This window comes from Pectinophora gossypiella, chromosome 21 (assembly GCF_024362695.1).
Source record: "Pectinophora gossypiella chromosome 21, ilPecGoss1.1, whole genome shotgun sequence".
NCBI lineage: Eukaryota > Metazoa > Arthropoda > Insecta > Lepidoptera > Gelechiidae > Pectinophora > Pectinophora gossypiella.
Window position 1 is genome coordinate 9858799 of NC_065424.1, and position 22659 is coordinate 9881457.

General features: G+C 41.0%; 2 protein-coding genes across 2 annotated transcripts; both read left to right on the top strand.

The window, feature by feature from the left end:
• Positions 1–541: 541 nt before the first annotated feature.
• Positions 542–4662, top strand: LOC126376583 (facilitated trehalose transporter Tret1-like). The gene is made up of 7 exons (XM_050024069.1): positions 542–835; positions 1149–1378; positions 1714–2037; positions 2375–2507; positions 2975–3192; positions 3749–3943; positions 4419–4662. Exons 1-7 carry the CDS (start codon positions 760–762, stop codon positions 4638–4640), a joined length of 1398 nt encoding a protein of 465 aa, XP_049880026.1. The 5' UTR covers positions 542–759; the 3' UTR covers positions 4641–4662.
• A 3718-nt stretch (positions 4663–8380) lies between these two features.
• LOC126376853 (facilitated trehalose transporter Tret1-2 homolog) lies at positions 8381–22503 on the top strand. Its single transcript, XM_050024404.1, has 8 exons — positions 8381–8586; positions 10191–10417; positions 11212–11538; positions 12243–12348; positions 13214–13312; positions 19458–19675; positions 21051–21233; positions 22264–22503. Exons 1-8 carry the CDS (start codon positions 8547–8549, stop codon positions 22501–22503), a joined length of 1440 nt encoding a protein of 479 aa, XP_049880361.1. The 5' UTR covers positions 8381–8546.
• Positions 22504–22659: the final 156 nt, after the last annotated feature.

Below are 22659 nucleotides of genomic sequence, written 5' to 3' on the forward strand. Positions count from 1 at the left end.
AAAGATCTAGCTCACAGAAAAAAATACTCTAATAGCTTCAAAACTTATAAGAGAACTTGTTTCTAGGCTCATAACTATCAAATATTCTATATAAATTTAAGGAAGATATTAAAAACCCTTCTTCTATCGTGTGGGTTATGAGGTGGATTACTAACCCCATCAACCCTGGTGTCAGGGTTATTATTGAGCCGCCATAGGCCCCTGACATGACTCATGTAACGACTACGTACTTACAACAGTAAGTAGTAACCGGGATCAACGGCTAAAAACCTTTAGTTGAGGGCTTTTCGAGGGTCAACAATAACTTTGACTGGGGTCGCAGAAAAGAAGAAGGAGAATGTTCATCATTATCAAATAACAAAGCCAAAAACAACCTAGAAGGTACCAACATAATCGAAGAATCAGAAAGAATCTTCATTGATACAAATCAAGAAACAAACACAGACGCTAACCCTAAAGAAAATCTTATTAAAATTAAATATTTGATATACCTATCTGATGCTACTGATACCTCCCAGTCTCAGATATATAAGAGGGAAGACATACACAATAGACACCACAAAGTAACTGTAAGAATGGGGAAAAACGCAACACGTGCAATTGCAGCGCGAGAGTTCTTCCGCGGATAAGCAAGGACTTATACAAAATACATCAATAGTAGTTATGCGTGGTTAAGATTGATCAAGAAGTGAGTTCTTGGATAGTTTTGTCGTTGAGTGCAGTGTTAATAAAGTTGAAAACAGCAACTAAAACAGCAATATGAATGCAACTAAAGGCAACTTATCCCAGCCTAAAAAAGGGCATACGTACCGACAATGGTTTGTGGCTATTTTAGGTGAGTTTGATGTTTTCATGATTTTGGGCACTTTTGCAAAATTTCTCTACGATTTTAATTTACCATATGGAACATAAATGAAATTCAATTGTATTCAAGATTTAACTTTTCAAATACTTAAACAAGTTCTGTTTCTTTATTTGCGCTAGTTTCATTAAAAACCTTGACATCTGGCAAATTGTTGCCACCAGACAACAAATAAATACTTAAAATAATCAGAAAAGTTTAATTCATTATAACGGGTCTCAACTGTTTTCGACTGGGGTAATTCTTTTGTTTCACCAGAGTAACACAACGTTCTTTTCAATTCCAGCCAATACCACCCTCATGACCTACGGCCTCCAGGCGGGCTGGGTGTCTCCCATGACGAAGGTCCTGCAATCGGAAGACTCTCCGACTGGTCACGCTCTGGAAGACTCCGAAATCTCTTGGATTGCCAGCATAGTCTGTCTCGCCGCTGTAGCTGGAGTGCCCTTATATTCGTACATGACTGATAAGTTTGGCAGAAAGATTAGTGTGATTGCTATTGCCGTGTTCCAAGCAGTAAGTCTTTGCTTTTCTTCTTATGAAATGTGGGATGTAAGATCGATGATCACCATTCCGGGTGTTAGAGATTTTATTAAACCACCAAGGGCTACATAAATGTATAGTAGATATAACAGCTCTGCGAAGGCCAACTACTTACTTAGCGTTAGAGGTTATGATGTTCTTGTAATGTTGTGTATCTCAGTCCAAATAAACTTTGTCTTCCATGATTCATCAAGAGATGGTCTTCTCTTGCATCAGTAATTATCCTACATTATGATGGCACATCTCACCCCTATTTTTTCTTTTAATTGACTGAAACTACAGCTAACAAATAATTTTGAATCTTCCAGATATGCTGGCTAATAAAGTTCTCGTCTGCGAACACTGCTACCCTGATCGCGGCGCGTGTCTGCAGCGGCCTCGCAGCCGGAGGCTGCTTCATCGTCATCCCCATCTACGTCAATGAGATTAGCCAAGACGACATCAGGGGCCTCACAGGCTCTCTACTCATGATGTGTCAAAATATTGGCATTCTCACCATGTATGCACTTGGAGCGTACGTGGAGTATTTCAAGGTGCTGTGGATCGTGTCCTGGCTACCCATTATGACAATCGTGCTGATGTTAAAGGCTCCTGAATCTCCTGCGTTCCTGATAAAAGTTGGAAGGACTGAGGTTTGCATCTCATTTTCCTTTGGCTATATTTTAGTAATAGATGTTAGTACAATAATTTCGTAATCTGGAATTGTCATGGGAACATTGAAAAATGGTAATTTTACTTGCCATAATTGGAGCAAGCGGCAAAGTAAAAAATCGAAAAGGCGCATAACATTCTTCGAATTCACTGATTTTCAAAACTTCTGTAAAACTTTCCAGGTACCTAACGATAATGATATTAATTGGTATAGTTAAACTATTTCATTCAGTTTGATTTTTTTATGTGCAGTAAAGTATTTATAAGTCTCATTTTTTCAGTATAAAATACTTAATCTCTTATTTATTCTGTTTGCAGGAAGCAACCCTTGTTTTATCCTGGTTACGCGGGGTCAGCGAGGACGACAAAACTATCCAGAACGAAGTTATAGTCATGAACAATGATAAACTTTACTTTCAAGATCTCCCTAGTATTTCGTTTTTAAGCATGTGTGAGTATCATTTAAGCGCCGGAAAACTTTGTCAGACATTTTTCTTCACTCTTTCCTTCCTTACATATAACTTCTTTTGGAATTGCGAAATGTTAGAGCCTAATATGTTTTTACTAAAACGAATCAAAACAACTTCTTAAAATACACAAATTTTATCTGTTGTGTTTAACTCGAATCTGCATCACCCGATTTGTGGCTCTACTTTTCTGCCACTTGATAGATAATTCTTGACATATTTAGAACCGTGCTCAATGTTATAAGAAGTAGACCATTCTGGTATTATCTTCGTGTCGTTACCAGAGGGTCTGGCTAAGTTCCAAACGTTTAAATCTGTGCAATCGGTAACGTACGACCTATCTGAATCAATGTAATACGTCTCGATTTGCGGGAGATACAATAGCGAGTGGCGAAATCGAAATTTGACCAAGCCGCTTGACCCATTTTCAATCGTCCTTTCTCATTTCCAGTTAAAAACCAAGCATGGCGTCGCGAGATCCTCTTGATGGGCGCAATCATGACCGTATGTTCCACTAACGGCTGCTTCACCATCTTGACGTACGCGAACGCCTTGCTGGCGTCTTCAGGGGTAACCTTCAGCCCTGAGATGCAGACCCTGAGCTTCCCAGCGGTCATGATCGTAGCGGCTCTTCTGTCTATGAGCTGCGTGGAGAGGCTTGGGAGAAAGGTGAGACGGACTTGCTTTTGGACTTAGCGAAGGACTGGTGTTGTATCAGAGGCCTTTGGTGGCTCAACAATTCTAAAACCAAGGTCAGTCATCGATGATGATGTTGGTGATCTTAGCAATTATTGTATCTCTGAAAGGCTATATTATACGCGTGGCTGATTAAACTTTTAGCCTATTTTTGTCAAATAAGCCTCCGTAGTTTGGTGGTGAGAGCATTGGGCTCTTAGTCTTGAGGACTGAGATTGTTTTAATAGGAACATTGACGAAATTAATTTATAAGACTGTCTAAATCGCCTGATTGTCTGAAAAACCAGATTGTTAAACGTGCTTCAGACGGCGTGTAAAGTGTTGATATCTGATATCAGCCCAAACACCTCAAATAACCTGCACTGGGCTAGCGTGGAAGAGTATACTGTTCTTATTCATCCTCTGGTTATTTGAGGCGAGACTTGTGTCCACCAGTGGGGCGTATTTGTCTGTTTACGCAGAAGAAACACTTACTTCAAAGCTACCATACTGACATGTCTTATAAAACCCCTTATTTTCTTTGTTCCAGCCTCTCCTAGCCCTAAGTCTGGCATCCATGATGTGTTCCATGGTCGGCATGGGTGCCATAATTTTGGTGCAGCACCAGGGCAGTACGGTGCTCTGGTGGTTGCCTGTTGTAATGATGATGTTAAGTGTAGCTTCGTACGCAGCAGGGGCTGGACCCGTGCCTTATATTATGATGTCCGAGATGTTTAATTTCCAGGTAAATATAATAATTTAATAATCAAACAGCCTAACAACAATCTTTATATCTGTATAAAAGTGAAAGGTCACTCACTCACTCACGAAATCCTTTTGTGCGCCCAAGTAGTTAATGACATCTGCGGCAAATCTACAATAAGTCACGTCAATAAAAAAACCTCACGAAATCACGAAATCTCACTGTCGCACAGAGATGTTGATGTGCTCTGCCTGGTGTATAGAGGTAAAAAATACAGCGACTTTGAGTTGACTAAGTAATATTATAAATTAATTAGACACATAAAAATTATACGTTTCTTACATTTGGTTGATCATAGAAGAAGAAGAGAGAAAAAAGGTACTTATTGCCATTTTATGCATTAAAAAGTAAAAAAAATATAATTTGTTGGATGTTGCCAACACTCAATCTTTCCTATCACGACATATTTCATGTTCTACATGGCCATAAATCAAAGTAACTTTTTAATCTTTTCCAGATAAGAGCCCAAGTACTGGGTTTCATCGTTGCTTACTCGTGGTTCGTGAATTTCCTCCAGTTGCTAGCATATGCACCTATATCCAATGCTGTGGGGATGCACACCACATTCTTCTTCTTCGGCGCAATCAACTGCCTCGGCTTCTGTATTGCCCTGGTACTTCTGCCGGAGACGAAGGGGAAAAGTGTTGAAGAAATCGAAGCCAAATTCAGAAATAAATGAATAGAGTTTATTTGGCATGCTATTTTGTTGGTTTAATTTTTATCACCTGCATTATAACAACCACCATCCAGTACCAGAAAAAGTGGAGCAAAATGGAGGAGGCCTATACCCTGCGGGATAATACGGGCTGATTGATGATGATATCTTAACAAAATACCTGTTCTATGAAAAAAATCAATGGCTTGGGAGAATCATCAAGACATCAATGGTTTGTTTTTTCAAATCGATGATGGTAATCAAACATTTGATAACAATACTTTATTGTACAGAATGAACATATAACACGGGAACTACAAGGGGGGTTACGAAGGCCACATCAAAGCAATTTACCTAAAAAACAATATTTGCTATTTGACATTTTATTGCGCAATTTCTTTTATTCGCCCAAATTTTAATGTCAAATTACAATATTGATTTTTAGATGAACTGAGGTACAAACTAAACAACAGTAAGAAAGGCGGCCTAATTGCTAAGGTCGCAATTTCTTCCAGGCAAGATTTGGGTAAAACAAAAAACAATTAAATCAATAAAGAACTATAATAAAGAACTATATTATTATTAATATATTTTTTCTAAAGAAAATAAAAGTGGATAGGTAGGTTTCTATGAAATGAAATGAAATGAAATTTATTCGCTCTAGAGTGGTACAAAAGTTCTTAAATATACATTATATCAATAAAAGTCCATCACTCAACCATACTGCGTGCGAATATTAATATTAATATGTAAACTTACATAAGTATTATAATTAAAGCACATAATAACGGCTTCTTACCGCATTTAAATGGGGATATGAGACTCCCGATATTACATAAGTATTGTTAAAACTTGTCTAGCACTCTACCGTGCGCATAAATCGTTTTATAGAAAAGCAATGTTGAAACATAGAGAATGAAATATGAAAGGCGATTTACCTTTCTTTTTTTTTAATATAGGCTTGCGTTTGACCACAATCTCACCTGATGGTAAGTGACAATGTGGTCTAGGGTGGAACACGCCTACCTAATAAACAACCCTACAAATGCCTATTTACTCTAGCCTTGAAAACTCCCAGATTATACTCGTAACGAGTTGCAAAAACAAACGCCGGCAGGCAGTTCCAAGCCTTCACTATTAGAAATAGAAATACTCTTTATTTGCTTTTGAAAAGGGTACATTAATAGATGGATGCTCATAAAAGTCTCTCTTTATCAGCTATCAACAATAGCACCAAAAATAAATCAAAAATTTATTTAAAATAAATAAAATAATAATAATTAATAATAATATTAATTTATTATATTAATTTATTATTTATATTTTTTTTATTTGTTTAAAATTTATTTATTTTTTTAGATTTTATTTGCATCAAAAAGTAAGAGGCGAAACGTTTAGTGCGGATTGGTGGTAACATATCCTTAGTTGATTATGATTAGTTAGTTGTCCTTAGATGGAATGGAGTGGGTGGAATTACCACGCGTTCTTTAGCACACTCACCGAAATCAACCCCGGTCACTTAACATAACATCATCATCAGCCCATTAACGTCCCCACTGCTGGAGCACGGGCCTACCATATGGATGGATAGGGAAATCGGGCCTTAAACCATCACGCGGGCCCAGTGCGGATTGATGGTTATTAACGACTGCTAATGCAGCCGGGACCAACGGATTAACGTGCCTTCCGAATCACGGAGGAGCTCGAGATGAAAACTTTTTTTTTGTGGTCACCCATCCTATGACCGGCCTTTGCGAAAGTTGCTTAACTTCAACAATCGCAGACCGAGCGCGTTTACCGCTGCGCCACCGAGCTCCTCTACTACAAACAAATACTTCATACAAAGCACCTCGTTTAACTCAGACACTACACATTGACGTTATGGTACACGCATATCTGTATGTGTGACGTTTTACGCCATATGATTGAAGACTAAACTGTTCGAGGGAGGTTTGGGTAACAATAGCTCAGACGCTGGTGGGGCGCGGAGATTTTTTTTTTTTTTTTGACGTGACTTATTGTAGATTTGCCGCAGATGGCATTAACTACTTGGCCGGACAAATGGGGAGCGCTGAAGGCTCTCACCCGGTACAACGTTTAAGACAACAGGCCTGAGGGTGCCCAGTTGGGCGCGAACCTCGGCTCAGGGCGTCGTCTGAGAGGAAAAATATTTGAAAGAATTAATCGACCCTAGTGGGTCGATAGCGATAAGCGCTGAATGAGGGAAATCGTCGACCACGCCGGCGGGGTCGGTATCGGGGTCCAAGGGGCGCGGAGAGATGCCGTTCTATATGTAGTATTATTCCTTATTCTATGCCGAAGTGTTTCCTATAAAAGAACGACAGACAAGCTACTCTTCGTCTACGTCTATCTCTAAAACGCAAACGCAATATTAACCTGTGAAGCTCAGAACAAAGAATAGGTAATTATAAGTAGGTAACATAACATGTACCTACACGACTAGTGCGCCTGCGCATAATACCAATACACTACAAAAACACGACACAAAGTAATCAGAAGACAATTTGTAACCACTTTTCATGTACTTAAGTTCAAAGCAATTTGACATTTTACGCACATTTAAAAATACTTAAGTGTGCAATCTCAACAATTGTAAAATAGTTAAGTAATTTGGTTTTTAGACAAATTAATTAAAGCATATAGTACTGGATTCTTATCGCGTTATTATCAGGGATATAAGACTTTATGTGTTTTAATTATGATAAAAACCGCGTAAACCTCAAACAATGTTTAGATGAATTACATTAATGGGACCTTTTTGGACCGCCATCTCATCACGCATATCACGATGTTCATCTTATATTATGCCAAAATTAATGTCCAATCATTGTGTGCGTCAAGCTAGCGGCCTCAAAAAAAAAAATGGGCACGAAAAATAATTTGACCATACCAAAAATTAGACTTTAGATATTTAAACGCCAAAAATAGTACCGAAATAGTACTCACCCCCTGCAAAATACCGAAATTAGTACTTCAACGGTTCCAAAGTTATAAAGGCAGTTCTTTGATCCCGCTAGCTTGACGTTTTGAAAATATTTATTTAAATCAAAGCGAAAGACCTTGTCGTTAACTCTCGCCAAATTTCGCTCACCGTCAAGCTAGCAAGTGCAATAAAACATGGCTATAAATCCAGAACCGTGATGGTACTATTTTTTTTACAACAGGTACTATTTTTTTCAATAAGAGTACTAATTTTTGGTATGGTCAAATTATTTTTTCGTGCCCTTTTTTTTTTTGAGGCCGCTAGCTTGACGCACACCAATCATTGGTATCGTCATAGGTATATTTATAGTCATCGTCTCCCTAGCATTATCCCGTTTTTCACAGGGGTCCGCTTACCTAACCTGAAGATTTGACAGGTCCGGTTCTTTACAGAAGCGACTGCCTGTCTGACCTTCCAACCCGCGAAGGGAAAACTAGCCCAATACAGGTTCGGTCACATACCCCGAACATGCATTTCTCGAGAATGTGGGTTTCCGCACGATGTTTTCCTTCACCGCTGAGCACGTGATAATCATTTATGATCCAAACATGAATTCGAAAACAAATTCGACAGTAATTGGTTTAGGCCTGTGCTGGATTCGAACCTGCGACCTCAAAGTGAGAGGCAAGCGTTCTACCAACTGGGCTACCACGGCTATATATGTAAGTATGTTTATAGTGAGATCACATAATATTTGTACCAACATTATTTACTTAAGACTCCTGTTCTCAAAAGTAAATAAGATAATTATTATCATGAACCGAAGATTACGATTCAGTCGCTCTTTACAGTATTTCGACAGTTAGTGATTTTCAGTTTTTTAGTAAATATGACTGTCGTGAACGGTATCGAGTTTTGTACGGCCAATTAGTGAATGTCGTTTGAGACAAGTCGCGAATAAGTCACGTTATAATAACAGTTTCAAGATGAAGGGAGTAATAACACAATTTGTGGCTATGACAATTAGTAAGTTTACAAATACTTTGCTCATTTAAGGCGCGTCCGAAGGACGTAATATACGATCCCGACGACCCGATTACTCTAGCCATAGAGGCAGCCAATCAGCTCGCGACACCAAACACTTCAGGTCCCCGATACCGACCCCGCCGGCTTGGTCAACGATTTCCCTCATTCAGCGCTTATCGCTATCGACCCACTAGGGTCTATTAATTCTTTCAAATATTTTTCCTCTCAGACGACGCCCTGAGCCGAGGTTCGCGCCCAACTGGACACCCTCAGGCCTGTTGTCTTAAACGTTGTACCGGGTGAGAGCCTTCAGCGCTCCCCATTTGTCCGGCCAAGTAGTTAATGCCATCTGCGGCAAACCTACAGTAAGTCACGTCAAAAAAAAAGCTCATTTAAGGATAAATACATAAACTCACAGAAGCAGAGACTATAGAATTCCATTTGCTTCGTCCTGACACACTTCTCTTGCTTCTTCCGCATTCATCAATCGTTTCATGCACGCCGGTTCAGAATACATCATACTGAACCTTTTCTAAGGACATCTCCAATTTGGTCAATTTACAATCAAAGAGCAAATGTGCAGTCACTGAGCTCAGCGAATTATGTAAACAGTGGTGAAATTATGCACCATTGTTTTTGTAGGTGCTTTTGGTCTATTACAGAAACGACATGTAACCAGGAGGTCTCAAGTGCTACCAGTTAATTTATTACTTTACAAGAAACTGATTGGACTTTTGCATCTTATCGTACGTCCTTTTAGGTCTTCATTCTAGGTTTTTCATTTAAGAATAAGGAATTAAGTTGCGTTTCCACCAAAGATGAGTAAGGATGAGTAGCTGCGCTGAGAGAGGTTAGGATAAGGAAGCGATTCTATAGTTCTCACGTGGTCGACGATTTCCCTCAATCAGCGCTTATCGCTATCGACCCCCTGGGGTCGATTAATTCTTTCAAATATTTTCCCTCTCAGATGACGCCCTGAGCCGAGGAACGCGCCCAACTGGGCACCCTCAAGCCTGTTGTCTTGAACGTTGTATCGGGTGAGAGCCTTTAGCCTACCCATTTGTCCGGCAAAACTACAATAAGTCACGTCAAAAACAAAACTGTTGTCAGTTAGTACGGTCACTAAATTATGTATAAGTACAGTGTCAGTTTGAAACCATGTCACATTAACTTTTTAGACAAATTAAACCGTAAGTCTCATTAAATGTCAATTACGATAGTGCGACAGGATTCTAAAGTGGTATTGCTCATGACTGTACAATAGCCGGGACTAACGGCTGAAAATAAAGACTTTATTTTCCGAAAAAGTAAGATAAGGCGGAGGCGATACGTTCAGCCGTTAGTCCAGGCTATTGTACAGTCATGAGCAATACCACCTTAGAATCCTGTCGCACTATCGTAATTGACATTTGGTTTAAAAGTTTTCAGGGAAAATCAAGATTCAAGTTTTCAATGTCCTTACCAAATAAAGGACAGTTTCACAACGCAATTTCGACAATATTCCCATCGAGAATCGAACCGGTCCTCCCGATCGTAAGCCCAACGCTCTAACCACTAGACCACGGAGCTGTTCAAGACATTGAGGAACACTTTTTTAATTGCAGTATCAGTTGGGAACTTCTTCACAGGCTACAGTGTGGCGTGGCCTTCCTACGCACTGACGGTGTTAGAGGGAGAGCAGAGCCCCATTGGGACCATCAGCAAGTATGAAGGCAACCTGGTCGGATCCCTTCCCATGTTAGGAAGCCTTCTGTCCACCCTGGTCGTTGGATGTATCTGCGATCACATTGGAAGGAAAAACACGGAGTTACTCTGTGGATTGTGTTTCGTTGTAAGTTTCTTTAACTTTCATATTTACACAAATGCATATACCTGTATCGACGTCTTATACTTTTCTATCGTGTGGGTTGTGAGGTGGATTACCGATCCCATCAGCCCTGTTGTCAGGGTTATTATTGAGCCGCCAAAGGCCGTTGACATGGCTCATGTAACGACTACTTACTTACATCGGTAAATAGTAGCCGGGACCAACGGCTTAACGTGCCGCAAATGACATTAAGTACTTGGCCGTATTATACTTGCATTTTTCATTAAGTAGATACTTCTATCTATCTACTCAGCCTGTATCCACCCACTGCTGGGTATAGGCCTCCTCTCTTTCACGCCATCCTTTCCGGTTGATTGGTGGATGTGGTTCCTTAAATCCTGACCATCTGCTGGATTGACTTCCTCTGAACAATGAATGTATGAATTCTTAGCTTGAAGATGTAGGTATGTGTGTATGGTTATCACGAATGTATGGGCTTCTTCTGGGTGGCGATAAATGATAACGCTCAAGTATGATATAAAGCACTCTAATAAACTTTTCACAATAATACTGGTTATAATAAATTATGAGACATTTACATCTACGTTATGTGAAAACGCAGTATATCGGACGGTGGATTAGACAGAAGTGGTGACGTAGTTCGGTTGCCGGCTTGCCGGAGGTAGGGTGGGAACACGCCGATTGATTCACGATTGAACTGTATCGCCGCTTCGGTCTGCGTCTGTGACTTAATTCTGATCACCGGTCCTGTGCAAGTCTCATCCATTGTTAAACTACTTACTACTATTTTTTTTCAGTTAGCCTGGTCAATACAAGCAACAGCCAAAAATGTAATTCTACTACTGATAGGCCGATTTATAATCGGCGTAGCGGGTGGGGCCCACTTCATAGGTTGTCTGGCATTTGTCAGCGAAATCTGTCAAGACAACCTAAAAGGACCTATGACTACTACATTGATGTTCACATACTGCTTTGGCACCCTAGTATCTTATGTCACTGGCTGGTTGTTGAGTTATCAGCTGATTAATTATCTGAATTTGACATGGAGTGTGTTGTGGGTGGTGCTAATAGTTACCATCTTGAAGGAGACTCCGGCGTTTTTACTGCAGCATGGAAGAGAAAAGGTTGGTATTACGAAGTTACTATTAAGTACATACAGTGTTGGTGACACCGTAACGAATACTGTGGAGGATGATTCAGACAATGATTCTTCTTTTTAAATTATTCTCAATTCAATACTTTTGCGACGGAAAATTCCACTTGATGTCAATTCAGAATCATGGTCTGAATCATCCCCCTCAGTATTCATTACGATGTCACTAACACCCTGTATACATAATGATCACGCCTATTTCCCGTTGGGGTAGGCAGAGACTAGGGAATGTCACTTACTACAATCTTGATCCACTTTCGCTTCATCCACTCAAGTTATTACAACATAACACAGGAGGCCTCCCCTCCCAGAGTAGCTTGGTGGAGTATGCTCCATATATGCGTCCCGGAGGAGATTTGGAGCACCATCCATTTACCACCACCAATGCATACCACCAGAAGTTATTTACCTCGATAATAATGATCTAGATCCTGTCCGAACTTTGTCTCACAAATAACTGTGACATTTTATGCGTCCAGGAGACACCGCGACGTATCCCAAATAAGACCTCACATCCCCGGTATGATATTGACGATTGGTCAGTAAAAATTTAGTTTCGATCGCCATCGACTCGCAAAGAAGAAGATAATGATCTAAATCATCCCCTAAAGTCTTTGTTACGGTGTCACTAGTACATCATGTATACATAAGTATATGTGATTCAAAACTTTTCAGGAAGCTTTAAAATCTTTGAAGTTCTATCGTGGTGAGTCCTACACTACACCGGATATTTTGGATGAACTTGCTTACTTGAAAGGACAGAATAGCAATACAAATACCGGTGAGTAGAACCAATATATTGCCATAAATTATTTATTTACACGTTACATGACCACACACCGGACACTTCATACAAACAACCTCGTTTTACACAGACACTACCTACACATTGGCGTTATCGTACACGCGCATATGTGTGTGATGTCTGACACCAAACAATTCAAGTCTAAGGCGATTCTCACACTGCCCCGCATCAAGCTGCATGTTGCGTGTCGACGCACCTACGCGCATATCTGCGGGAGTGCAGATCTGCATCATCGTGCGGGTTTTTTACGCACTCACGCGCGTAGGGGCGTTATGTAGATTAACGCACGGCGGCTCTCATTTCATTCAAAGCCGTTCCAAAATCACGCGCGGCACTGCGGGATTCGGTGTGCCATACCTTGCGTCTCGCCCCGCACATACGCGCGGGGGTGCATGTTTCTCCGCTTGTACGCGCGTGATCCGCATGAACGCGCGTGGATGCATTTTCTGTGTGTTAGACTGTGCGTGTTTTCTATACATAACGGAGATACTTACAAGCAACGGAAGAACATGCAGCCACGCGACGCTGCATCATGCGGGGCAGTGTGAGAATCGCCTAAACTATGTTCGGTTAGGGACGGTAACGTATACCTAGTTCAGCGCTGGTGGGGAGCGGAGAGTTCCCGTTCTATAGTAGTATTATTCCTTATTCTATGACATAAGACATGGAATTAAAATATGTAAGTAAGTCATAGAGCAACACGGACCTCGGCGGAAGTACCTAATAAGTAGTTATAGAATTGACACAAGTTAACAAAATGACGCATGATTCGTTTTGTTAACATAAGTCTACTAATTTAATTCTTTATTCATATTTATTTAATGACAAAAAGTAATTTCAGTTTCCGGACCCGTTAGAGAAACATTGAAACTGAACGATGAAAAATTTGACGAAGGATATAAAACTCATGAAAAAGATATCAGTGCTTGGAGGTTGCTATGTAAGTATTTGTGAACACACATAAATACAGTCATTATATAGTCAAAGAATGAAAACCACGTAAGCGCGTTTCTGAAATTGAATGTGATATTTGTTACCTAACAAAACATCAATTTGCTAGTTTCAATTCAGGTACATACTTAAGTAAACATCATCATCATCATCATCAGCCCATAAACGTCCCCACTGTTGGGGCACGGGCCTTCCCTATGGATGGATAGGGAGATCGGGCCTTAAACCACCACGCGGGCCCAGTGCGGATTGGTGGTTATTAACGACTGCTAATGCAGCCGGGACCAACGGCTTACCGTGCCTTCCGAAGCACGGAGGAGCTCGAGATGAAAACTTTTTTTTTTGTGGTCACCCATCCTATGACCGGCCTCTGCGAAAGTTGCTTTACGTCAACAATCGCAGACCGAGCGCGTTTACCGCTGCGCCACCGAGCTCCTCAAGTAAACATATTTTGTCTCAATTTATATTCAGGACTGCTTGAACATATAATTGAATAAAATCTAGGCATTGTTAGATAAAATCATATCTGTATATGTTAGTGACATCGTAACGATTACCTACTAAGGGGGGTGATTCAGACCATGATTCTGAGTTAATATCAAATGGAAATTTCCGTCGCAAAATTAATATTTTTTTTTAGTTTTTTTTAATTACCTAAGTATTTTCCGTTCCATAGTTTTGCGACGGAAAATTCCACTTGATATCAACTCAGAATCATGGGCTGAATCATCCCTCAAAGTTTTCGTTACGATGTCACTAACATCCTGTATACCTAGTCGTGAGCTTAGGGTATAGGGTGTTAGTGACATCGTAACGAAAAAAAAAATGGAACGCCTATTTTATTGTACTAAAAACGACGGTGTGTGTTTTTCTTGTCGCAAATGTTTAATTAAGATTTTCAATTTTTACTGTGCCGCAATGTAAGTCGAACAACGCACCACACAGACGCTAAACTTACGCGCGGCTACGTTACGCGTGCGAGATACGATGTTGATATCTAGGTAGGAGTTTTCATTCTCTTGTATTTAGATGCTTAGTAGTGGTTCAACGTTTAAAAATGTTGTTTGTTGAAGTAGAACACCTACTGCCACGATTTTTCACGCACAGTACCTACCTACCAGTTATTAAAACGTTCCTAACTTATTAACAATAAAAACCCTACTCTTGCCTTACCTTAATTGTTATTCCTTCGGATGAAGTACCTAGGTAGGTACCCTAGAACATGTCACGTCACGTAGGTATGCAACATCGCGTTTCCTCCGCGGTAGGTAGGTATCACACGCACTCACAAACACAACACCTTGCTCTTTAATAAACATCAACAATCTTCCATACTTTTGCGCAGTAAATGGTCTATGATCTATCATCATAGTCGACACTACTCATTTACAGAATGAAACAAACACTCACAAACACGAAAAAAATGTCCTCGAAAAACATCACGCGATTCGGGTCAAGCTTAGTATTCGACTGAGCGGAAGCGCGCGGCGGCGGCGTTAGCGCAAAGCATCAAAGGCGCCGACTAAGGGCCTGTCCACATCACCACGGCACGACGTCGTCGCCGTGGAACGGTGCGGTGCCGTGGCGCGGCACGTTGCCGTAACGTGGGAATTTACGTTGCCGTACCGTAAAAATGTACCTCACGACACCGCAAAGTTACACACACAACAGAAGCAGAATACGTTTTGTGCGGTCATATCTACAACGAGACTGTTATTTATTTGGTGAAGAATGTACCGAAAGTTTACAAGGCACGGCAACGTGTAACTTTGCGGTGTCGTGAGGGCCTGTCCACATCACCACGGCACGACGTCGTCGCCGTGGAACGGTGCGGTGCCGTGGCGCGGCACGTTGCCGTAACGTGGGAATTTACGTTGCCGTACCGTAAAAATGTACCTCACGACACCGCAAAGTTACACGTTGCCGTGCCTTGTAAACTTTCGGTACATTCTTCACCAAATAAATAACAGTCTCGTTGTAGATATGGACCGCACAAAACGTATTCTGCTTCTGTTGTGTGTGTAACTTTGCGGTGTCGTGAGGTACATTTTTACGGTACGGCAACGTAAATTCCCACGTTACGGCAACGTGCCGCGCCACGGCACCGCACCGTTCCACGGCGACGACGTCGTGCCGTGGTGATGTGGACAGGCCCTGAGGTACATTTTTACGGTACGGCAACGTAAATTCCCACGTTACGGCAACGCGCCGCGCCACGGCACCGCACCGTTCCACGGCGACGACGTCGTGCCGTGGTGATGTGGACAGGCCATAAGGGCGCCGACGACGCACCGGCCGCGGCCGAGTCGAGCCGACGCGACGACTAGAGAGAGAGAAGTATGTTTATGGTGCAAGTGACAGAGAAAGAAATAGTATCTGTTCGTATGCCTACTTTATTGGCGAGCGTTGCCCTTGACCCGTGCGCCGGCTATTCACCTGCGCATAGCTGAAGTTGTAGATACGTTATTATTATTATTGATGACATTGATAAAATTTAATAATTAGTAATTTTTATTTGTTTATTTTAAATGTGCGTTCTATGCAGCTTAAAACACAATATGGGACTGAAAAAAATCTATTTTTTTTATGAATTTGGCGACAGGAAACTTCACTTGATACCTATCAACTCAAAGAAATACCTAGTATCTGTTCGTAATGCCTACTTTATTGGCGCGCGTTGCCCTTGATCCGTGAGGCTATTCACGTCCGAGTATCCATCAAGACAGATCAAACAAGCCCTAACTCGGAGGTCTTGCGTCCCAGGATCGTTTAATTATGTCTTAGAACCTTCTTGGCCTATGTGGTCCAGTGGTTGAGCGATGGGATGCGGAGGGTCCGGGTTCGTATTCCGGTGGGGACATATCACAAAAATCTGTTTATAAGGCCTTTGGTTGGGACGTTACCGGCTGATCACCTGATTGTCCGAAAGTAAAATGATCCGTGCTTCGGAAGGTACGTTAAGTCGTTGCTCCCGTCTACTAGGTACTTATGTAAGCACGTAGCCGTTACATGAATATTGTACACAGAACAGGATAGGTTTAATTAGTTCTTTACTGATGATTTAACAATGAGACTTAAAACCACGAATAACTTAGTACTTAGTACCTCGGTACGGTACCAACATGTAACAAGAAAAATAAGATCACTCCTCTCGGACAATTTTTTTCTTTGAACATGCCGACATTGCCTACGCGGCGGAGTTGCCGAACTATCGATAGGTAGATTATTTATCAATTGTTGAACTTGAAAATTGTCTAAACTATCGAAAGTAGTGATAGTACATTTAGATCGATACTAGCGATAGTACCGATAGGTCTTGCTTTGTAACAATAATGGGTATTGATCTAAAAGATCTATCGATAGGTACCTACTATAGTTTTTTTTTTAACTAGGTATCGATAGAATATCGATAGGCAACACTCTGGCGGAGTGTCCGCCCAATTCTAGACGCGATCTCGCTCGATTTTTGTGTAGCGAGGTTTTGCGTAGGTACTTACATACTAAGTTGGTGGATGGTTGACATAGTAGGTAACTAATTACCTAATCTGTGGTGGTTGTGTTAGTTGGTTGTTAGTTATTCTACGACAACAAAGAATACAATTATTTACTGTTTCAACTGTTTTAGGTAGATAATGGCCCTGATTCCTATGAGTAAATGAATGAATAACCCGGTCGAATCAAAAAGGTATCTCGCTGGTAACTTAATTCTGTCGGTTGTTTTAGATTTCTGCTTAAAATTGACGTGTATTCCATAAATTTTATGCCTGTTGATTATCCGTCCATTTAACCCAGATTCCCCTACTGGCCTTATAAACGCCCGCCAATACTTATCAAATCTACCCTCGATTATTTGTAGAATTAATGTTTTCTACCCTAGTTATCTCTGCGTTATTCTCCTTAGTGTTAATTAAGCTTCATGACAGTAACTTGTTTATGCTATTTGTGTGCCTATTTTCAATTAATTTTGCGGTTTTAAGTGACAGTTAATAAAATATTTCGAAATATGGCTTCTAAGAGGTAAGTTTTTATTAGTTTTTCGAGATATTATTGTTTATTACTTATAGCTTTATTGAGACGTAAGTACATATTAGTCAATAAATGGAAAATAAAGTATCTTACAAGAGTTTTTTATATCAATTTTGATCTTGAAAGTTTATGGTCGTTTAAACGCCCAGTAGGAGAATCAACGTCTGTTATGTTTTCCAGGCCGCGATATATGAAACCGTTGAGATTGATTGAAATTATCGAAGATCTGGAGTGTATTGACGATAACGATCAATTGCCAAGTGGCGTAGCTATTTTACCACCTGAAATGCGAACGCTGATGTAACTGATGAGGATTCTGGAGGCGAAGAAGTTGTAACTTGGCATAATCTTCTAGGTAAGCTAGTAAGCGAAATAGTTATACATTTGTTCATAATACATTTATTACCATTACACAGTTATTTATTAGTTTTTATATATTGATTCAAATTGTTGGGTTTTTCAGGTTCTCAGCTGAAAGCTCAAGCGGACCTGATATATTCAGACGACGAATCTTTTGACATTGAACATGAATTGCCTTTGTCTACGATAGCCAAAAGAAGATGTACAGGCATTGTATCTATTGATGAAGCTGCGGATCCCCCGGAACAGATTATATCAAATGTCACTGCACCTACCGAATGTGATACACCTCTTATAGCCGTGACAGTGCCACGTAATCAAAAATATCAGTGAAGGAACCGTCACAATGCACATAGATTCCCAGAAAGGCAATAAATCGAGATTGAGCTGACCAAAATATAGGACCAGCATCAGGGGGGATAAATGGTATTTTCCATTGCTGTGTCATTGCCTCGACATGGCTGTTCACAATGCTTGGCAGTCGTACAAGGCTGATAGTGGCGAATATTATCATCTGACTTATCGCGGGGCGGTAGCAAGAAGCTTACTGGAGAATTCTGGAGACGTATCAAAAAACGGAAAAGCGTGGTCCACGTCCAATGTCAAGAAATTATCGTAAAACGTCCCGTTATGACAGAATGGACCATCTGGTGGAATATAAAGAAAATCAGCTGAGGTGTGCTGTATGCAAGAAAAAAACTAATTATTTTTGTAAAAAATGTACTGTTTCTCTGCACCCCAAAGCATGTTTTCTTACATATCACACTGCCGAATAGTAGAAATATTATCATATTACAGTTAAAATGTTTATATTGCAAATAAAAGTGCGCAAGAAAACTTAAATTGTATTTTAATACAGCTATAGTTCCTTGTGTATGTTAGTAGTGGATATTCCTACTGGGCGTTTAAACGGCCATGATTTTCCCGCTTTCCCAGAAGAGATAGATTTTATTCACTATTTTTACGAAGACTTTGGCACCACAATAAAACACGTATTGAAAAATTACGAAATCCGGAGACCATAAATAGTTTCAGGAGTAACTGGGTTAAGAATAAGAATAAAATAAATTTATAATTTACGATAGACAGAGAAAGAAATAGGATCGGTTCGTAGTGCCTACTTTGTAGGCCGCGCCGCCGCCGCGCCGCTGGCGTGCGGCGCGGGGCGCGCGGAGCGGGGCGTGCGGAGCGGGGCGCGCGGCGCGGTGCGTGTGGCCGTTGACCCGTTCGAGCAGCTGTTGTCTCCATTACATCGAAAATTTTCGATAATTTGTCATTATTGTTTTTTTTATTGAAATTTGGGTTCTATGCAGCTAAAAGCACAATATGGAATTGAAAATAATTAAAAACAAAACTCAAAATTTCATGAATTTTGCGACGGAAAATTCCACTAGATATTAACTCAGAATCATGGTCTGAATCATCCCTCTCAGTATTCGTTACGATGTCACTAACACCCAGTATATAGGGCCCCGATACCAACCCCGCCGGCGTAGTCGACGATTTCCCTCATTCAGCGCTTATCGCTATCGACCCATTAGGGTCGATTAATTCTTTCAAATATTTTTCCTCTCAGACGACGCCCTGAGCCGAGGTTCGCGCCCAACTGGGCACCCTCAGGCCTGTTGTCTTAAACGTTGTACCGGGTGAGAGCCTTCAGCGCTCCCCATTTGTCCGGCCAAGTAGTTAATGCCATCTGCGGCAAATCTTCAATAAGTCAAGAAGTCGTGAACTTATGATATTTCTAGGCACATCAAAGTCAAATCAACGCGCAGTTTTCCTGACAACCACGAATGCTGTATTATTGGTGTTCGGCGGTACGATAGCGGTCCAGGCATACGCGGGCCCGCTGTTCACGAGAGCTGCGCCTGCGCTGTCGCCTCACATGTGCTCCATCATACTGAGCGTCGCCTTCGCAGCAGGCAGCCTGCTGTCCACTGTAGTCGGCGGGTTCCTGCAAAGGAGGGCAAGTAGATTTAGGTCTTCCGCTGCATTGAACGAACGTGATGAATAATAATAATACTACGTATAGAACGATAACTCTGACTGATTGTCCCCCCCCCCATTGGGATATACAGGGTGTTAGTGAAATCGTAACGATTCCTAAGGGGGGTGATTCAGGCTATCTTCTTCTTATCGTGTGGGTTGTGAAGTGGAATACCAACCTCATCAACCCTGGTGTCAGGGTTATTACTGAGCCGAAGGCCCCTGACATGACTCATGTAACAACTTCATACAATGATTATGATATCAGGATAGGATTCTGAGTTAATATCTTGGTTAATATCTCTGAGGTAATATCTGAGGTGGATATCAAGGTCGGGTTGGTGGGTGACTGCAAGCCCAGAGCCCGAGACTGACTACCTATATGGTGGTAGATGGGATGGGGATACTAGATCTTCTTCTATCGTGTGAGTTGTAAGGTGGATTACTAACCCATCAACCCTGGTGTCAGGGTTGCTATTTAGCCGCCAAAGGACCCTGTCATGGCTCATAATTAACGACTACATATTTACTTGAGTAAGTAGTAACCGATGCCAACGGCTTAACGTGCCTTCCGAAGCACGGATCATCTTACTTTTGGTCAATCAGGTGATCAGCCTGTTATGTCCTAACCAAACTAGTAATTTTTGTGGTATGTCCCCACAGTCCCCACCGTCCATACTAATATTACAAATGGGAAAGTGTACCTACCTATGTGTATGTGTGTACTGATACCGCTGCTGCCCGGCATCAGGGGTAGGGTAGAGGAAGGGGGTGCAGGGGGGGGCGGTAAGGATTATTTTCAAGGTAGGAATCTAAAGAAGATTAAGTTCATTTATTTTTTGGTACCGGCGTTAATTTGTCTTTATTTATTTATCTTGTGCATCCTAAACCTATGGTATTACAATTTATTTATTTATTTATGTTTATTTGGGATAACAACATATGCTTAATCTAAATGTTTTACAATGTTACTAACTAAACCAAAGCCAATAACAGCTATCCTCTAATTACTACTTAAATAAAGGAGTAGAACGTTGTAGTATTTCCAGTAAGTACCTAAGCATTAGGTACAGTGATATTACAGCGACTCAGTTACACAATCAAAAGTTCATAAGCACTGCTGGTGTGCGAGGCACGTGTTTCCTCTCTTATACCAGATAATATTAGTACTTAGATGATTCATTTGTACAATCAGAAGGAAACACAAATAACATAATAACGTAAAGACTATCAGTGAATGTGAAATGTATGCTTGTGGGAAAGGGTGTGTGTGTGCGCAAGATTGCGTATGAATACTTATAGATGTGTGTAAGTAGTTGCACCTATATGCCCTGATTTTCTTGACTTCATTCCAGATCCTCATGATAACCTCAGCACTAACATCAGCGTTATTCCTCGGAGTTCTAGCATCTCTCGTCCGCTGGTCCTGGGGTCCGCAGTGGATGGTGCCGGGCGCCGTTCTGGCTTATTGCAGCTGCTTCCAGCTGGGGGTGGCTAATGTACCCTTCGTGCAGTTGTCAGAGTCCTTTGTGCCTAAGGTGATAAACAGTCAGAAATCAGAATCATTTATTCAACGTAATTGTCGTGGATAAACTTGTTGTAGGTCAATGTAAGATTTTTGAAATTACGTCATTTCGCAAGGTGTTATGGCTGAGGAGAAGAAATGACAAGAAACTGCAACAGCAACACATCTTTTAAATCAATGACATTACATTACAAGTTATTTAATAACTAGAGGAACACATTCAATACCAGACATTTTTATCATTTAAGTAATCATTAATCTTATAACAAGTAGGTAAGCTTTTTTACATAAAGTAAGCTTCGTAATGAACGAAAAAAAAAACTTGACGCAGGATTTTTATCAGCAGTGGGACATAATGAAGTAAGTATATTAAGTATTAGGCTATTTAGGTATGTTTTAGGTACTCACTCATTGATGCCCCTGCCTACAAAAGGATGAGTTATAAATTTATCTTAAGTGCAGTTTCCACTAACACAGTTGGCTCAATCATTATAATAGACGGCGATACGGCTCCCCACCCTATCACTAAAGTTGGTCTAACAGAAAACTCTGGGTCTGGGTACTAAGCTTTTGCGAAAATTATGCAGTCTTTAGTTTAAAGGTAAAGCATTAACCCATGCATCAGTAGGTACGCCATGCGAAGCAGTTCATATTTTTATTAAGTACTAAGTAGTTTTTGCGTGACGTGACGGCCTCCGTGGTCCAGTGGTTCGAGCGTTGGGCTCACGATCCGGAGGTCCCGGGTTCGATTCCCGGTGGGGACATATCACAAAAAAAATACTTTGTGGTCCCTAGTTTGGTTAGGACATTACAGGCTGATCACCCGATTGTCCGAAAGTAAGATGATCCGCGCTTCGGAAGGCACGTTAAGCCGTTGGTCCCGGTTACTACTTACTGGTGTAAGTTAGTAGTCGTTACATGAGCCATGTCAGGGGCCTTTGGCGGCTCAATAGTAACCCTGACACCAGGGTTGATGGGGTTGGTAATCCACCTCACAATCCACACGATAGAAGAAGAAGAAGTTTTTGCGTTTCTTGTTACAGATGAAAAGCCTGACATCGATGATAGTGTCCAGCGCCATGTGCATAGCTAATTTCGTGGTTCTGGCCTTGTTCTCGCCTACAGTGGATCTCCTCGGACTAGATGGCACGTTCCTCATGTTCTCCTTCATTTGTGCTGCGACCGGACTCTTAGCGTTCCTCACCATGAAGGAAACTAAAGGAAGAACTGTTGAGGAGATACAAGAAATGTACGCGAAAGGATTATTTAATTGCAACGGTTGAAATTATATTTATTTTTTATTGTTTTCTTGTGTTTAAATTTTTGGATGAAATAAAAATGGTCAAAAAAAAGAGCTTTTGATCACTGCTAATCACCGAAGTTTATGCGTGAATTACAGAAAAATAACATTCAAAGAAACTAATTCAAAAAAACTAACG